The sequence below is a fragment of the Chrysoperla carnea genome, chromosome 5 (genome assembly GCF_905475395.1).
Source record: "Chrysoperla carnea chromosome 5, inChrCarn1.1, whole genome shotgun sequence".
Lineage (NCBI taxonomy): Eukaryota > Metazoa > Arthropoda > Insecta > Neuroptera > Chrysopidae > Chrysoperla > Chrysoperla carnea.
The window spans coordinates 18,924,267-18,943,793 of record NC_058341.1 but is presented as its reverse complement, the minus strand read 5'-3'; the positions used below and the strand labels follow the sequence as shown (position 1 = coordinate 18,943,793).

The 19,527-nt window shown below is 28.9% G+C and overlaps 1 protein-coding gene across 1 annotated transcript; it reads left to right on the top strand.

The window, feature by feature from the left end:
* The first annotated feature begins 6,618 nt into the window (after positions 1-6,618).
* On the top strand, positions 6,619-18,162 carry LOC123300376 (orexin receptor type 1-like). Its single transcript, XM_044882945.1, has 2 exons — positions 6,619-7,208; positions 17,087-18,162. The coding sequence occupies exons 1-2, from the start codon at positions 6,840-6,842 to the stop codon at positions 18,131-18,133; spliced, it is 1,416 nt and encodes a 471-aa protein (XP_044738880.1). The 5' UTR covers positions 6,619-6,839; the 3' UTR covers positions 18,134-18,162.
* Positions 18,163-19,527: the final 1,365 nt, after the last annotated feature.

Sequence of the window (19,527 nt, the reverse complement as noted above, 5' to 3'; positions counted from 1 at the left end):
AATTTAATATATTTTCTGATATTAGGTATAGGAATATTAAATATGATTGATTTTGAATTTTATATTTGCAAAAAACTTACAAGGTTACACAAAAGGACCCTGCATGATTAAATAGGAAAATGACTTTCCGTGAAACTATTTCAAATCGCCGCCAAAATGTGATTCGGATCGTTCTGATCAAAATCTCTCGTGACCATACAATTTTTTTAACGTAGTAGTTTTCTAGGTACGGTCCATCAAAGCTACACATATTATATTATAGTTATAGTGTATGACTACCGTCTTAATAATGATACATCATACAACACATCAAATAGCAAGACAACACAACAAACCACACACGATAGTCATATACTATCACTATAATTTATGTGTAACTTTGATCCAAAGTAGCTCGAAAACTACTCCTTACAAAATTTTTTGACCGTGAGAGCTTTTGATCAGTACGATCCGAAGGAGGCGGATTGAAAAAATTTGGCAGAATGCCATTTTCTTATAAAATGGTGCGAGGTCCTTTTAAAATGCGGCAGTGGCCCTGACATTTTACCCAGACAAACTTGCATGTGCCCCTGACAAATGCGGTTTTGGCCTTGTCTACAAACTAGACCGATTTTCTTGACACAAAGCTAAGAACACTCAGAAGAAAAAATTGAATTAAAATCAGTGCCACAGACAGACAGACAGACAGATACGTATAGCAGTCAAACTTCTAACACCCCTCTTTTTGCGTCGGGTAATAATTAAATACAAGCTATTGCAATCAAGTAATAAAAATAGTAATAATAAATGCCAATGTGACGATGAGGCTTTATGCCGTAGATTGTGTTCCAATTTGTGTCGAACTTTTTGAACACTCTGTCTAATTGTCAAAGCATAGTGCAATTATTATACTTGGGCCTCTGTAAATGATTTATACACGATTGCATTTGTTGCAAAGATGATGATAAATTTTTTTGTCTTCAAAATCAGGTTTCCAAAAAACTTAAAAAAAGTTAGTTAAAAAACTTGTAGCTAATTAAATACTTCTAGCTATTTCTTATACTAGAATATCCACTGAATTACCAAAATATCTATTAAATCGATGGATACCCTAATCACTAAAAAGAAAATTATTGATTTCGAACTATTCTGTAATCCGTGGTCGTAGATTTTTTTTAAAATATATGGATTGACTCAATAACCTACAATTTTTTCATAGGGAAAAATCTTAATCTTTTTGATTTAAAAATGTTTTTTAGCAAATATAAACAAAACAAGCCCAAAAACCTAAAAATTATCGAATTCACCACTGAGAAAATTAGACATTAAGCAAAACAAAAAAACTATTTTATTTTTAATTACTATATTTGAAAAAATTCATTTAGTTTACGCAGGTTCATTGTGTATAATTTTTTTTCATATTTGTTGTGGTTACTTGACTGTTTGATATTCATATAATTGATATTTGATACTGTTTCTGTTTTAGATAGAAATATGAATCTACAAATCTATGTCACAATGTGCGGTTTCATTACACGTATACCATTTGTCTTTGAAATAATTTCGAAATACATCTAAATAATACATTTATATATTTTATTACATTCATTCAGTGTAGGCAATTTAGGGGTATTTTTCTAATTTAGAGTCTCTTTGCAAAGAGTCTTAGACTCTTTGCAAAGAGACCTATTGGTGATAAATTTTTTAAGGGCGGAACATTTTTTTATAAATATCGTAAAAATAGCTGATAGCAACAACTTTACTTTAAAAAGATATCAACAACATTAAAAGGCAGCCAAATAAATGGCCCTGGACTTTCTTCAACAGTTTATTCGCTCGAGATAATTTTCTAATACCTTGCGCAAGTTTTGAGAGTTTTTTTTGATACAAACGTGGCTCTTGAGAGAAGCTTCCACAAACCCCCAATATAATGGCATAAGGCAGGCAGTTTGAAAAGAACTTTTCAAAAGAGAAACGAAAAAACCCGGCAAAAAAAATGTTCGTGTAACGTCATAATGTTAATTAATAATTGTATATACAGTTGATACTATTCAATTAACATTATTACGTCACAACGATGTTTTTGTTTCTCTTTTCAAAAGATCTTTGAAAACTGTCTGTAACTTTAAAATTATCATGAAAAAATATCAAAAAATTTTTGTTCAAACTCCTATCCCAATTTACAGAGTTGCAAACGTAAGAAAATGAAATCGGATCACCCATTACAATGATTTTAAAAGCAATCTGTATAATGTGATTTACTTGCGTATAATAGTTATAGTATATCACATGACTCTCAGTACATGTTTTAAAAACTATGAATATAATATGACATATCTTCAATCAAATCGAAGGTCAGGGCTATAATTAAGAAAAAATATATAAAAATTCTTAATTATCTACAAAAACTGACTCATTTAAATTTACTATGTAATATATAAATATTAGTCATTTCTAGAGATCTGTATACAGAAAACACATCCAAAGAGCCTTCCTCGTAAACGGATAAGATCGCTGATGAAGGTGAATATATCGGTTCTGTATTTAAAGTTGTCTCGCTACTGTCAGAAAATTCGAAATTTTTGTATACTTATTAACGAGCACAGAGGCAATTTTAATAAAAACCTTGATTTTTGCTTTAAATGAAGTTTGGCTAAGCCTAATCAGTTTTGAATATTTTAAGGGAGGTTGCCTGATTATTAAAATAAGTAAATCATTTCAATAGTTGACTTATTTAACATTGGTTTTATGAGAAAAGATAGGTGGTTGTGGAAATAATAAAAAACCCGTTGTGCCCGAATATTTAAGAATGTATGAGCACGGTAGTGGGGACACAAATTTAAAAAATATATTTTTTCAATTTTGATGGTGAATTATGTTATAACTTGACCATATAAGACGACAAGTAAGAATAAAATTTTTTGATATCTGGAGTAATTTTCGAATTATCGACACTTGAAAATTTTGTTTAATTATTTAGCTTTTGATATTTCGAAAACGAGAGCAGATATCGCAAAAATTTATTCTTAGTTTTCGTCTACATTCATGAAGTTATAACAAAATTCATCATCAAAGTTGAAAAAAAGGTACAGATAATTTCAACCCTAAGTCTAAAATTGCATTGACGCTCGTACTACCTTAACGACTGTGATTTTTCATTTTTGAACTGGATGTTTACTTTAAGGATCAATTTAAGCAGGAGGATCACTTTAGGTAAAGATGTAATAAATTTGCATAGATTTCAACATGCATAGAGTATTTATACAATAAATCTCTTTTAATTATCTTAGAGCATTAAAAATATATTCGATATTTACCTACTACGTAGCCTTCAATGCTTGAATCATTTTCAGACTTAATTTTTGCGAAATACAAAAATCGTAACAGAGAAATTTAATTAATGAATACCAAATACTAAGACATAATTATCTTAATTAAAAATAAATTGACGTCACTGTTTTAAACAGTAGTATCAGGAAATAAGTTGTCTAACTGGGAGAAGGAGGGAGTGGGAGAGTTAAAAACTGAACAACTTGTATACAAAAAAAATTTAGAAAAGATACAATTAATAAATAGCAACTAAATTGTGACTTATTACTGATTAATAATAATTTAAATATTGTGAATAGTAATAATTAATTTTTTTAAATTTATTTATTAGCTTCTCATTTTTTTTAAACAGATTAAATTAAATATAATACATAATTTTTTTATTTACGACGCTTTTAAAAAAAAAAATAAACACACACAGCTGAGAGCTGACAAATTAATAACGAAAAATATAATAACAGAATTAATTAAATAAAAGAAAAGATATTCTTTAAACGATCTTAATATGTGTATTTTATTACTCAAGACATTAAGGTTATTCAATTCGATAACATATTTATATGTCTACTCTAAATAAAATTCTATGTATATTCTTGTATAGTTGGGTAAATCTATCGGATTTTAATACTCAATTTCGAAAATTTTTGGAGAAGGCTAATTTTTTTTAATAGGTTTCTTTTGTTGTAAAAAAATACAGAAATAAGTTTTCCGGGTCCAAAATGATTCGCACGACCTTTTGCACGCGGTTTTGGAACAATTTATCTTTACATTGTTTTCTTTGGTGACGTTATCTTGAATATCTCTGCTTGAATTCCTTTATTTTTCGAAAAGTTATCAGAGAAAGTTGAAAATATATGAGGTCACTACGGTTTCTTGAGATTTGGAGGTTATTTTGCTATGCTCAAGGTTCAATAGCAGGCAAGGTCGATGCAAAAATTTTTAACAAAGAATTCTTCTTTTTATTCGCCTCGCTTCGATCATAAGAAGCAAAGATATTCAAGAAAACGTCACCAAAGAAAACAATGTAGAGATAAATTTGTCTCAACCTATTTAAAAAAAATTTACCTTCTCGAAAAATATTATAAAAATCCGGTAAACTTACCTAAGTATGTTATCAACTATTTTTATTAAATTTATTTTAACCGTGTCCAGCGGCTTCAGATATATTAGAAATACACAGTAGTCTGGAATCGAACCCGAGTCCTGTAGATATCCGATTAGGATGTTGCCTCTCTTTCAATTATTGTAATACGTAAATGACTCAGTTATTCGAATACCATGTTCGTGCATAATTCTCCTATCGGTATGTTTGTGTGTATATTATACACAAATAAGTTCACACTGCTCATATTTTATACAATATCTTATATGGTATATGGTTGTATGGTATGGTATAATGTGTTAATATAGAAATATAAAACAAGTGAAAGCAAATAATTGACTGAGTTAATTGTTGAAATACCATGTATAGTCAGTGTTGACGTCTTTATTTATTATAAAATTTCCGCCTAATTGGCGCCCTCACGGGTAAACAGTGATGTTTACGAAAAAATGTTTCAAACAAAAGTTGTTTAATTTTTGATAAGAAACATTTTTTACACTTAAACTTTTGTTCTATCTCTAACGGTTTACAAGACCCAATTGACCTATGATGCTCATTTACGAACTCGACCACACTTTTTACGTACTGAGTACGCTGTAAAAATTTCAGCTCGATATCTTTTTTCGTTTTTGAGTTATCGTGTCCACAGACGGACGGACAGACGGACGGACAACCGGAAGTGGACTAATTAGGTGATTTTATGAACACAAAATTTTTTTCCTAGCATCATTATTTTTAAGCGTTACAAACTTGGGACTAAACTTAATATACTATGTATATTTCATATATACATGGTATAAAAAACAAATATACATCTGGTTTCATCTTCCACTTTTCTATAGTAATCGAATAACCTTAAAAAAAATCTCCCATACAGTTCGCAACACTCATAATTATTGTCAGTCAAGTAAAGTAAATGAATCATTAAAACAAAAAGAGTACATATAAATAATAAAAATATAATTAAATGACATCAGTCAGAAGCTATAACATGTTTTTTAATGAATTATATCATAAAAAAAAATTAAACGCGCGTTGTTCTTAAAGAACAATGTTCCTCGCACTAAGCTGAGCTGCTCATTGTACTACAAACAGTAACAAATATAAATAAACAAACACAAAGAAAATTATACAATTCTTCATTTTTTTTAAACAGTTTTACTGTTAAATTAGTATCACTGTCAGTTACAGGAACCAATAAAAATTTATCATAACCACGGTGTCTGCGCTTTTATATTATATACATTCGAATTATTATATTTACGCTCAAGTGCGCTCAATTTTAAATCAACCATACAATTGTTCGCGTCGCGCGCTCATCTTTTGTCGGTTATACTCGTATACACACAAAAAGAAAAATGCACAAAGTATTATTTCTTTTAATTAATTTTAATTGGTTAGTTATTATATTTATACAGAGACACAAAAAAGCAAACAAACACTTGTTTCTTTAATTAATTGTTTTGTTTTGTTTTCAGAACTGATGGTCACGTGACTCAGAAAGTTTCAACTACACCAACCGTGACGAAAAACGAAGAAAATGTGTCAATTAAAAATAAATTGTTTTCAAAATTATGTGAAGAAAACTGATGGAGAAATTATTAAAACATTTTGATTTGAGTCAGAAATCAAACCAAAAATTTATTATAATTATTAAGAAGTGTTTTAAATAAAGTACAAAAACAGTATTACTTTTAAGAAAACTTAATTTAATCAAAAGTGGTTTTCATCGAAAATAAAATAGTCCAAAATAGAATAGTTTTTAAATTATTTTCTGTAAACTGGTGATGAATAAAAATTACTGATGAATTCAAATCAAAAATAAATTAAAAAATATTATTAAGGTACAAAAAATAGTGTGGTTTTAAAAAATAATTCGGATTTATAAAGATTCGAGTATTATAGTGAAATAGTTAATTTAGTATTTATCCAGAATTAAAATAATTGAAAGTAATGTGAAATAAAAAAATTAAATTATTAAAAATTTTTGCATTTTATTTTCATAAATAATAATTAAATTATTTAACGAAAATTTTTGCATATTTAATAATACCAATTTTAACATTATTTTAAAAAAAATTGAATTAAATATTCTGAAATTAATTCAGTAATTAGTCGAGGTTCAAACCAAAAGTATAAAATAATTTACAAATAAATTTATATTTACCAAAAAACGTCTTTATTAAAAAAAAAAAAAAGTTAAAAGTAAAAAGTAAAAAATGTGAAATTCAAATTCAAATTCAGATACACTGAGATTGCGCTTGGCAAATTAATTGCATGAAAAACTAAAATGGACTAAAAGGAAGAGTAAAATATAATAAGAAACTCGGAAAATTTAAAATTTCTTGTGAATTCGAACCATTAACGAACAAGATAAAATAATGAATTTAAGTTAAAAGTTGAATTTTAAAAAATTTAAAAAACTAAAATGTTAAAAATGTTATCACCCGATTTAGAATATAATACCTCATATGAATTTGGTGTTGATAATATAAGCGGTTGGGGTGAACGTTATTTTTATACATATTATAGTGAATTTGGTAACCGGCCAATAGCAAGTGTTATCGAAGCAACAATATTAATAATAACATTAATTTTATCGCTAGTGGCAAATATATTAATTGCGTATGCGGTATGTCGATTCCGTGAAATGCGTAATATTACCAATTATTTTTTATTAAATTTAGCTGCAGCGGATTTAGTATTTGCATTTAGTATACCAGCGATTGCATATACGCGTATTACACAAAATTGGTATTTAGGTGATATTTCGTGTAAAATTGTACCATATTCACAGGTAAATATTATTTTTAATTATTTATAATTATTTTTATTCTTATTTAACCAGTGAGTGAAATTGAATCTTTTTTTCTGGCTAGATCGTTGAATAAAAATTCTAGGATATTCTACTATTAAAAAGTACTTCAAAATGTTGATTTTCCTAATAAAAAGCTACATAAAATATATTTATGTCGGAAAAATAAGCACGCCTTCTTGCGATAAAATTAAATTAAATTTTAAACCTTTTTTTTCTTGCAAAAAAAGCTGTCAGCCATTTTGGTGACGTAATATTAGTAAAAACAACAGTTGTATATGTTGAGAACAAAAACTACAATTACTATGAAAGCCATCAATAAATTAGTAATTAATGCAAATTATTATTGCCTATATGACATCACATCATGGCGGCTCTTGTTTTAGATCATATGATATACATATTAAAAATTTTTAATATTAATATAATAAAACGCTAATGTGCTTTTATGGCTCAAAATCAGAATATTTAAGTGTATTTCTATACATAATCAAATTTCATAATTTCTTTTTCACTACCGAAATTACCCTATTCTCAATTTTTATATTTTATTTCAATTCTGCGTCGTCAATTGTTATGACTGTGGTATGTAAGTCACCGTGTTGCTATAGCTCTTTCTGTAATAATTTGACCTCAATTATGGTCGACAAAAAATTGGATAGTTATAATTGAATCATTGAAAACAGAAAATGGGAAATTAAAAAAACATAATTAAATACATACAATTAAATATAAATTATTTAAAATTATTCAAGTGCATACAAAATATTACATCTATATGACATCATATGACATCAAACGTGCCACAAACCACAGAATTCCATTTTTAAGACTTGATAAGAGCAAATTCTTAATGATAACAGCAAATTCTTATGATAATAATTTTTTTTTTACTCATTCTTATTTTTTATCGAAAAACCAGTAATTTTTGTCCATAACAAAATTTTTCCAATACTTCGGATTCTTACAATTTTTAGCCTTAAAAACCGCAATTCAGGTCTTGCAAAAACAAGAATCTGCCTAAAAAATATGTATAAAAAAGGGCAAAATTGATGCCTGATTGACCAGAAAGACGCATAAATTAAATTTAACTAAAAACTACATTTTCATTGTTCCTAAAAGTCAGCCGTATTTTCGCGTTTTATATTTTCCCCATTTCGTTTTGGAAATATAAAGATGGAAAATTTCTAAAAACAAACCTGTATAGAGAGTTTCTCTTTATAAAAATTATTGAAATGTACACTTTTATATCAAATTTTAGTCCCAACTTTATTAAAAATAATGCAAACATTGACATTCAACAGGATATTTTAACAATTATCTCAGTCAATGCTTTGTTTTTTGCTAGGAATAAAATTAAGAAGTATCTTCGTAAATGTTTTCTAAAATAATATCGAATCTTTTTCGAAGAAAGCCCTTTAGCTATTCGGTACACTACTTTAATTATATAGAATTGTATGGATGCATATGTAATTGTAATGGATTGCATTTATGACTTACATTAAAAATTTAATATTATTGTCTCACAAATTTAAATAAATAATTATGATAATTTACATTTGAAAAATAACATTTATGCAATTTGATTTCTTATTTTCACAATTCTTAATGCATTAAGTTTAATTAATTAGTGTTTTTCAATAATTTTAATTTGACTTTTTCTATAACATTAACATGTAAAGAAGTGTAAACTAGTCATAACAGCCTCCTTTATCGCTAAAATTTTTCACGGGAAGCGCTGGCATCGATTTTATTGTCCCTACCATGACTACGCACACAACGAATAGATATTTACCTCCCAAAAATACATGAAAAACAACATAATCATATGTAAATACATGGAAATAGATATGTAAATTTTATCATAATACAATAAATAACCTTAATTTCATTATCAACTAGAACAAGACAAGCCATCATAATTTTTTCCAATGATGGTATTCTATTCAAAATGAACAACATTCTCCAAATTTTTGTCAAGAAATTTTTACTAGGTATTTTTTTTTTTTTATAAATAGAAATAACCACATTATTACTTCCGATTTAATACACAGAATGTCCGTGGTTAGGATAGATAAGAGGAAAGAAATTTTTTAAATAATTTTCCTACGAAAAACCATAAAAAAGTAACCATCCTTAGCTTCTTTTGAAAAACCATGTTTAACTTGGGTGTATTTTAAAATAAATGCTTTCTTTACTTACTACTTAAGGATGTATGAGCATGACAACAATGTTTGATTTAAAGGCTCAAAATTTGTTTGTAGGTAGTCTTTTACTCAAAGAATATGTGGTTAAAATTTCAGCTTAGGTAACCGTGCAAATTTTTAAGAAAAAAGTCATTAAAAATCGATATAAAATACATTGGCTCTTATGGAGGAATCTCAAAAAACGACATATTTTGGAAGTTTTTGATAATTTTCATTTGGAATGAATGAAAACAAATTTAAAAAAAACTTTTTAATAGAAAGTAAACATATTAGCAATGAATTAGAAAAGAAAAAAACTAAGTGTCACCGTCCATATAAGGGATGTAAGAGCAGGGTAGATTAAGGGTTGAAATTATTTTTATCTTATTTTCAACTTTGATGATGAATTTTGTTATAACTTCATGAATGTAGACGAAAAATAAGAATAAAATTTTTCGATATGTGTCTTGGTTTTCGAAATATCGAAAGCTAAATAATTAAACAAAATTTTCAATTTTCGATATTTTGAAAATTAAGCCAGATATCGAAAAATTTTATTCTTACTTTTCGTCTTATATCGTCAAGTAATGATATAAATTTATCATCAAAATTGAAAATATCTATTTTTAAATTTGTGCCCCCACTACCATGCTCATACATCCTTAACTAATTAAGAAAATAAGTGAAAGTCTTTTACGAATTTGATATTTATAATATAATAAAAAAATTCGTAAAGAAGGAGCTGTGTAAGCTAAGCGAATTCTCTTAGAGATTGAAAAAATAACACATTTTTCTTAAAATCGAATATTGTATTTTTAGTTTTCCAAGATTTTTTTTTTTTTTTTTATAAAGAAAATACAAAAAAAAAATTTTTTTTGAAATAATTCCTAATTTTGTGCTTGTTTATCTGGTGCAATAACCGTCCCCCAACCATTGCTATGCTGTCGATTTTTCTCATTAACAAAATTGACCTTTCAAATACAAAAACCCTTCTTGATACCAAATTTCATTCAAATCGGACTTAATTTGCGACCGCTAAAGAGTTTACAGACACATAGTCGTATAGATACATATGTATATGTACATAATATATATATAAGTTTTAACGATGGTCATTTTTGACATCTATTAGGTAGGATCAATGAACATTTGAAGAAATTTTTTCCAAATTCCATCATCAGTAGGTGCAAATGCAATAGCTCCATTTCTTTCGGCAATTCGATAAAAATACAGGTTAGAAACAGTGGTAGGTAAAGTGTTGCAGAAATTTTGTTGCTACTACGAGAATCGCATGATGAAAAAGATTGAGAAACACTGATGAAGGATTTGGAAGATACTTATATCAGAGCGTTAGGTGTCAAAAGACCAATTGGAAATATATTTTAAACTAAAAAATTTCGTCGTTAAATGTAGTTTGTCAAATATGATATGTTGACCTCAGGGAAAAATTACCTTAATGATTTCATTGAATTTCCTTAATATTTATTATTTGCACACAAAATTTCTTATAAGAAAAAATAAAAATTATAGTCAATATTATTCATAGCAGGAGGTACTCAATAAACATGTATTGTTATTATCAACTTTCAAGTAGAATGTTGTAAGTTTCATCCTGAAAATCGAAATCAAAATTTTTACGTTACTGGGTCCGACTACAATGTTTTAATACCAAGATGTGGCAGGGATTTGTCTGTCAGTATATCTAGCTAGATATGAAATTACTTAAATCAAAATAAAACATATTTTTCAAGTCAAAAGCCATCTATTAACAGTAATCAGAAGTTACCAAAGATCAGAACCAAATAACTTTTAAAAATTTTTTTGTTGTGGATTCGATTTATAGACCTTCCGCTGGATTTTATTTTTATTTTTCGTCCACATTTATGAAGTTATAACAAAATTCATCGTCAAAGTTAAAAATAAGGTACAAATACTTTCAACCACAAGTCTAAACTTGCCTTGGCGCTCGTACTACCTTAACGACTTTGATTTTTCATTTATGAACTAGATGTTTACTATATTGCCTTAATTATTATCAATAAATAAATAATTTACTTATTTAGAAAGTTATAAGTGTGATCTTGGAAAGTCTTATACATCGCGGCTTGTTAGCAAATTAACTAACCTTCATCAAACAGAAACTGTTTAGGGAAAGAATTTTAATCAACCTTTATAATTGTTTTAACGTGTTTGGAATAAAAAAATATTTAAAAACAATTATAATAATTTTTATTGTTATGACTATACAACAATATTTATAACATTTTTCATTTAGAAAAGAAAATTATACTTTTTTATGGAAAGAAAATCAAAATATACCCATCAGAACTCGCGTCAACCGTTCGGTAATCTTTATTCGCGTGATGAGTGATTTGTTCACACACGTTCTGCGTCAACTTTGGATCGTACTTTTTATTTTTTGTGTCAGTAAGTTGCTTATACCACTCCTTGGACCAAATTTGGAAATCATGATAGTTAAATTTTAAAAAATATTGCAGAAACATTAAATTTGGCCAACAATTTGAAAAGAATTGCCAAAAATTAGTGTGATTACATACTTGGTTTATTCCAATAGGATAAAATTTAGGTGTAATAGAGCAAAATCAAATTTTTTTGGATTTGAATGACGTCATAGAGTATAAAATATCAATTTTGTGGATATCTTCTCCTAATTGTTTTCGATTTGAATGAAATTTTTTTTTTTTGAAACATATTAATTTTGGGTCTTATTTGCCATATTTGTGTTAGTAAGTTTCTTATACCACTCCTCAGTCCAAATGTGGAAATCATGATAGTTAAATTTTGAAAAATGTTTCAGTAACGTTAAATTTGACCAAAAATTTGAAAAGTATGGCCCAAAATTAGTGGGATTTCATACTAAGTTTAATTAAATTTGGGTGTGATAGAGCAAAATTAAATTTTTTTTATTTTAATGACGTCATAGAATATAAATAAACAATTTTTTTGAATATCTTGGCGAATTATGTTTTAAATCGAGAGTCAGCAAAATGCTCATGGGTTAATTGGTGAACAAGGCACAATTCAATCTAGTCTAAACGTGTATTGAACTTAAAAAGTTCATTGATATGTTATCTAAAAGCTGTATCCACCATAGATTTATTCCAAAAATTAAAAACACATACAATAAAGTTTATTTTAAGAGGCATTCGCATTGAATTAAATAAATACATACATATTTAATTTTTTCAAGTTCAAATCCTAAATTAATATTTAATATTCATAAATAGTGAGAGCTCTAAGTTAAAATGAATACATTTTAAAAATCAAATAAAAACATTTATAAACATTTATTGTTTATATTATTATTTTATTCTTGTAGATTCTTTTATTAATAGTAAATAGTCCATTTGTAAGGTCATATCAAAAAGAATTATACACAATCAATTTTGCAAAATATTATGTGTAGATAATAATAAAAATATTAAATATAGGTAGGGTCTTTCAACAAGAGTGATATATTTTATACCATGTATATATATATGTAATAGCCAAGATATACTTAGTCCCAAGTTTGTAACGCTTAAAAATATTGATGCTACGAACAAAATTTTGGTATAGGTGTTCATAAAATCATCTAATTAGTCCATTTTCGATTGTCTGTCTGTCTGTCCGTCTGTCCGTCTGCCTGTCAATACGATAACTCAAAAACGAAAAAAGATATCTAGCTGAAATTTTTACAGCGTATTGAGGACGTGAGCTCGAGTTCGTAAATGATGTAAGCCAATTGGGTCTTGGGTCCGTAGGACCTATCTTGTAAACCGTTAAAGGAATAACAAAAGTTTAAAAGTAAAAAATATTCCTTATAAAAAAATAACCAACTTTTGGTTGAGAGACTTTTTCGTAAACATCACTGTTTACCCGTGAGGGCGCAAATTAAGCGTCAATTGTATAATATGTATTAATATGGGGATACCAGTTATGTATGTGTATGTATGTATAATGTGATAGAGAAATGAACACTGTCTATGCATGGTACTTCAACCAAAAACTCCCGACAAATTTTTCGAATACGAAATCCAAAACTCACACTTGAAATATATCAAGAACACTCTCCCTTCAATTCTCTTTTCCCTTAGACCCTTCTCCAAACTGAACCGGTTTTGAGGATCATTAAATTTCCTTTCAAACGAAACAAGAAAAAATTAAATCGGTGCATCCGTTTAGGCGCTACAATGCCATAGACAGACAGACAGACACACACACATAGCGTTCAAACTTATAGCACCCCTTTTTTGGTTCGTGGGTTACAAATAGGGAATATCGACCATTTTTGTTCGCATTTCTTAACAAAATATGAAAATACCGTAAAAGAGATGGCAAAAAGAAATAAGCATTTTAAATTACTAACTAGCCAAGTATTCTTAAACAGAGAGATTGGTCCATAGTAGTTGACGTCATATACTATGTTTGCCATAAGAACTCCAGGCTAAATGTCATTTTGATAGAAAGAGATAATAACTAATCTTTGATGGCTTTTATCTTGGTTCTACTTTATGACTTTCCGCTACCTCGTATTCATATTAATTACCATTAGACATGAAGATATACCGTCACTACGATGGCAATTCTAATCATAATGGAAATTATCTTCGCCTAAATTTTAAAAGATAAGTTTCAACATACTACATGCGAAAAGAAATATAAAGTCCATCGAATATTTCAATCAAACTATTGATTGTATTAAATAATCTTAAAAACAAATTATAAATTTAATTTATTCTAATTTTAAAAACTATCAATCTTATTGAAAGACCTCAATATAAAATATTAATAAAATAAAAATATTAGTGATGTAACGAATCTCTATTCAAAGGTTATGGGGCCATTCACATCAATAATTTTATAGTTAATAGCTACGTTCGAATTTTAGACGATGACAACTATAAAAATTTGAATTTGAAGCGCGTGAGTCTATAAAAATTGATTATTTACTTTTTTGATGACAAGGCAAATAATTTAATTTTCATTATGAATTTCTATAAAATTTATATATTTCAGACACACACTACTTACTAGGTCTGCATGCACGAAATCGTAGTAGGTATATTTATATATCTAATCAATGTCAAATTACATTACGATCTAAATAAATATCGTAAAATTTATATTTAATAATAATATTACCTCAAATCAATCATCGGGAAAATATTGCGTGTGGAAAATATACAGTCTATATACACAAATGAAGTACACGCTTTTATTTTAAATAAATAATAGTTTAAAATAAATAAAAATTATTTATAAAATCAAAAAACCTGGAGTTAAACATAAGCTGGAGAGAAAAAAACAATTCCAGCAGTTTACCTATTCAACGATACTCCACTTACCATAGTTTGTCGACTTTCATTTTCAGTCTATGCATATACGTTTGGTCTTTTGTGAGGCGTGAACCGATTTGTCTATTTAATAGCTATTCATTGATACCCCACTTGATGTAATTCGCCAACTTTCATTTGTTGTTCTTTTTCACAATATGGCGTCTGACGGTCACCATATTGAATTTCCATTATTGCTTGTATCTTCAATAGAACTTACAAGGTTAAAACAAATCGATTGACGTAAGAATCATCAAAAGCGACTCACGGATTTAATCTCTAGAATGCCACAAACATACATTTTCACAATATGGCGTCTCTTAGTCACCATATTGAATTTTCATTACTGGCATGTCTCTAGCAGCACTCACAAGATAAAGACAAATCGAACGATGTTAGAATCATTAAAATCGGCCATTGCGTTTCGTCTCTAGTGTGCCACATAAGAACACACTTTTTCACAATATAGCTTCTAATAGACTTCATATTGAATTTTCATTACTGTCATATTAAAATTTAAGAAACCGGTCGAATTTTGCTAAAATCCCATGAAATGTATTTCTTAGGTGTCAAATATCATTAGTAAGGCATGTGTAAGTGGTGCAAATGTTTCTATTTATTAATAAACAATAAATTTTTAATTCTGTGAATCAATGTTAAAGTTCACTTAAAGAATTGGTAAATAGGCAACTTGTACGACGTAAATGTTAAGTGTTTGTCAAATAATCGAAAACTATTATACACGTATAACGTATACGTAATTCAAGTTGCCTATATATTAATTATGTAAGTCAACTTTAACATTATCCGTTCCATTGAATTAACAATTTAGCTTTAATTAATAAATAGAAACATTTGCATCACTAACTCATGCCTTACTAATGATATTTGACACCTAAGAAACACATTCCATGTGGTTTTAGCAAAATTCGAGCGGTGCCTTTCATTTTTATGTATTTGTAAGAGCTTTTACTGTACTATGAATTCTTGTCAACATTTTGTGGACTACTTCTAATTATCCTAAAATTTAGTTATCATCGTTATACAGCGCTTGAAATATTTTTTACTTGATGGATCATTATAATATCACCGAATTGATTGAAGCGAAAAAATACCTAAGCTATTGATAATAATTGATTTCACGTGTCAAAAAGTTTTTCATACTTAAATTTGTTATTTATTTATTACATTTATTACATTATCCGCCACACGAAAAATCTAAAAATAGAAAATTTTCATCAAAAATATTCGTATATAAAAATAAAAACTTTCAAGTGTTTCAATTTTAATAGTATATTTATTTATTACACTTGAAAAATAAATTTTGGTAGGTAGTCAAAAAAGAATGAAAATCATTAATATTGCATACTTGAAAAATTAAATAACCTTGAATTTTTCTTTCATGCTCCAAAAAAAATTTATAACGAGTGATTTTTAATGTTACTTATGCTTATAAAAGAAAAATGAAGATTGAGATTCCCTCATAGATTGGGAAACTAACACATTTTTCTTAAAATCAAATATTGTATTTTTAATTTTAATTTTTTAAGAATTTTTATTTCCAAAACTAAGCTGGCCAAAAATATTTTGTATTTTGAAAAAATTCTTTGCGCGAAACAAAATTCCATCATCAGGAAGTTTTAAAATTCCATCATCGTGGGTCCTGGTTAATTAGGCTATCAAGTTACTGGTTACTAGTTAGTTAACTTATCAAGTACAATCAAGATCATTCGTCTATGTTAATAACTTTTAAGTCCAGATAAATTTTCAAAAGTCTGTCCGTAATTCCGTCTGTCAACACGATAATTTAAAAACGAAAAGAGATATCAAGCTGAAATTTGTATAGCGTGTTTTGGACGTAAAAAATGAGGATAAGTTCGTAAATGAGCAACATAGGTCAATTGGATCTTGGATCCGTAAGATTTATCTTTTAAACCGTTAGAGATAGAACAAAACGTTAAATGTAAAAATGCCTAAAAATCCTTATATACAATAGGCAACTTTTGTTTGAAACCTTTTTTCGTAAATGTGATTGTTTGCACCCATGAGGGTGCAAACTAAGACAAAACTAGTGTTCATTTTCTCCAAAACTATAAAAGATAGGAAAATTTGCCGGTAGCTTCAACTAGTGGTTCTTTGAAATATTCTCGAAAAACGTAAAAAATTCTAGAAATACTATACTTAAAAAAAAAATGATGCAAACACTGATATTCCACACTTTCTATACATGGTATTTCAATAATTAACTCAATCAATTGTTTGTTTTCACTTGTTTTTCTATATTTTTCATAATGATAGTTATTTCAAAAAATTGATCTATTTTTATTTTATGTTTCAGTTTGTTTGCTGTTTCGTTTTACTATGGACGTTAACGTTAATCAGCATGGACCGATATCGTTGTATAGTAGTACCACCTTATCGTTCACAATTAACACCAAAGCGTACATTAGCATTAATCATCAGTACATGGTTAATTGCAATTATAATCTTTTTACCAGTCGTATTCTGGTTTCGAGAACAACGAGTTCTTGATAAACATCTCATATGTACATTAATATTCCCTCGATCCGATTACAATATCCCATATTCCTTATGTTTTACGGTACCCGTGTTATTCATTGCTGGTTTATTACCAATGTCATTACTTGTCTACTTTTATCATCAAATCTTTCGGAAAATTGTCTCAACTCGAAGCCGTTGGACAGTACCATGTGTTCTGGTTACATCGGAAAATGGAAGTACAACACCGTTACGACGAGATAGTGAAATTAGTATGTTGGGCTCAATAATGCCACCATGGACACGGAAATTTTCGATTAGTAGTCAAACAAATATACCACCGTCATCGCCACAAATGAAAACTAATCAAAGTCGTCAAGGTTCGATGTCACATCATGAAGAAATCCGTTTACACAAACATATTCGAGTCGTTCGAGTTTTACTACTAAATGTGGTAGTCGTCCTCCTAATGTGGCTACCAATTACAGTTGTATCATATTTAATTTATCAAGACGGTATTCGACCAAATGAAAATACCGATTTCTTTCTACGAAGTCATCATTTTGTCTGGTGTTTAATAATTGCATTATTAAATACAGTTGTAAATCCATTACTGTATGGTGTATTATCGGAAAATTTCCGTTCATGTTTTCTTAAATGGTGGTTTGGACGTTCACAAAAACATAGCTCCGATTTAGAAAAATATTGTGGGAAATCGAATGAGATTTTTAATGATTTAAATAAGACTGTTGTACGTACACCGAGTACGGGAAAAACTGTCCTTAATGGCTTTAAAGGTAAAAAACAAACATTAACAACATCTACATCACCAAGGAAAAATAGTTCAGTGGGATCGATTGCTGAATATCCCAGTGAAGAAAATTAGAGAATTGTATCTCAAAATCGATTTTGAGAACGTATGTTTCAAGTTTTTAATTAAATTTTGTTAATTTATTAGTAATTGTTCTTTGTTAAGAATATATTTTATTTATTTTTGTAAAATTTTTTTTTTTGTCAATAATGTTATTTTATAAATAATGTTGTTAATAATTTTAGTCTAGTCGACAAGTTCAAATTGTGTAAAATATAAAATAATGGTCGTAAAAATACGTATGACAGCTCGTTGGATTCAGAACGATGTCTAGGAAAATGTACCAGAAGCGTTTTTTTAGTACACAAAAAATTGCAAAAGTTATAAGCAATCTTCTGTATATATAAAAATAAATTTCTGTTTCAAAAATTTTTTTTTTGTGTTGTTCGCTATAGTTCAGGGATGGTTTAGAAAAAGTTTCTTAAAAAACTAATGTAATAAAATGAATAACAAATATCTTGGGTCTTTGTCCAAATTATTACCGTGTGTCCGAAACAGTAATGAATCGTAATTGAAATGAAAAGGACAATTTCGGAATAATTAGATTCAATGCGGAATAATTACAGAGACTGAACGGAATGAAAATGTTGGCTCTACAGTCAGATTCATAAAATATCTCGAAAATTACTCATTTAATGGTCAAATAAACACGATTTTTGTAATTTTCGGGTCAAAATTACCTTATAAACTTAGTTTTATCGCAATCGGAAACAAAAACTTTTTTTACACTTTTTGCAATTTGTAAAAATCGAAAAAATCATAAAAAATTCAAAAAAACACAATTTTTGTATTTTTTGGTTGGGTTGGGTTGGGTTAGGTTGGGTTAGGTTGGGTTAGGTTGGGTTAGGTTGGGTTAGGTTGGGTTAGGTTGGGTTAGGTTGGGTTAGGTTGGGTTAGGCTGGGTTAGGCTGGGTTAGGCTGGGTTAGGTTGGGTCAGGTTGGGTTGGGTTGAGTATGGGTGTGGGTGTGGGTGTGGCTGGGGTGTGGGTGTGGGTGTGGCTGGGGTGTGGGTGTGGGTGGGGCGGGGTGTAGGTGTGTGTGTGTGTGTGTGTGTGTGTGGGTGGGTGTGGGTGTAGGAGTGGGAGTGGGAGTGGGAGTGGGAGTGGGAGTGGGAGTGGGAGTGGGAGTGGGTGTGGGAGTAGGAGTGGGAGTGGGAGTGGGAGTGGGAGTGGGAGTGGGAGTGGGAGTGGGAGTGGGAGTGGGAGTGGGAGTGGGAGTGGGAGTGGGATTGGGAGTGGGAGTGGGAGTGGGAGTTTGAGTGGGAGTGGGAGTGGGAGTGGGAGTGGGAGTTTGAGTGGGAGTGGGAGTGGGAGTGGGAGTGGGAGTGGGAGTGGGAGTGGGAGTGGGTTTTTTTTCAATTTTATTGATCTGTATATATAAATAAATTGCTGTGCGTTAGTCTCGCTAAA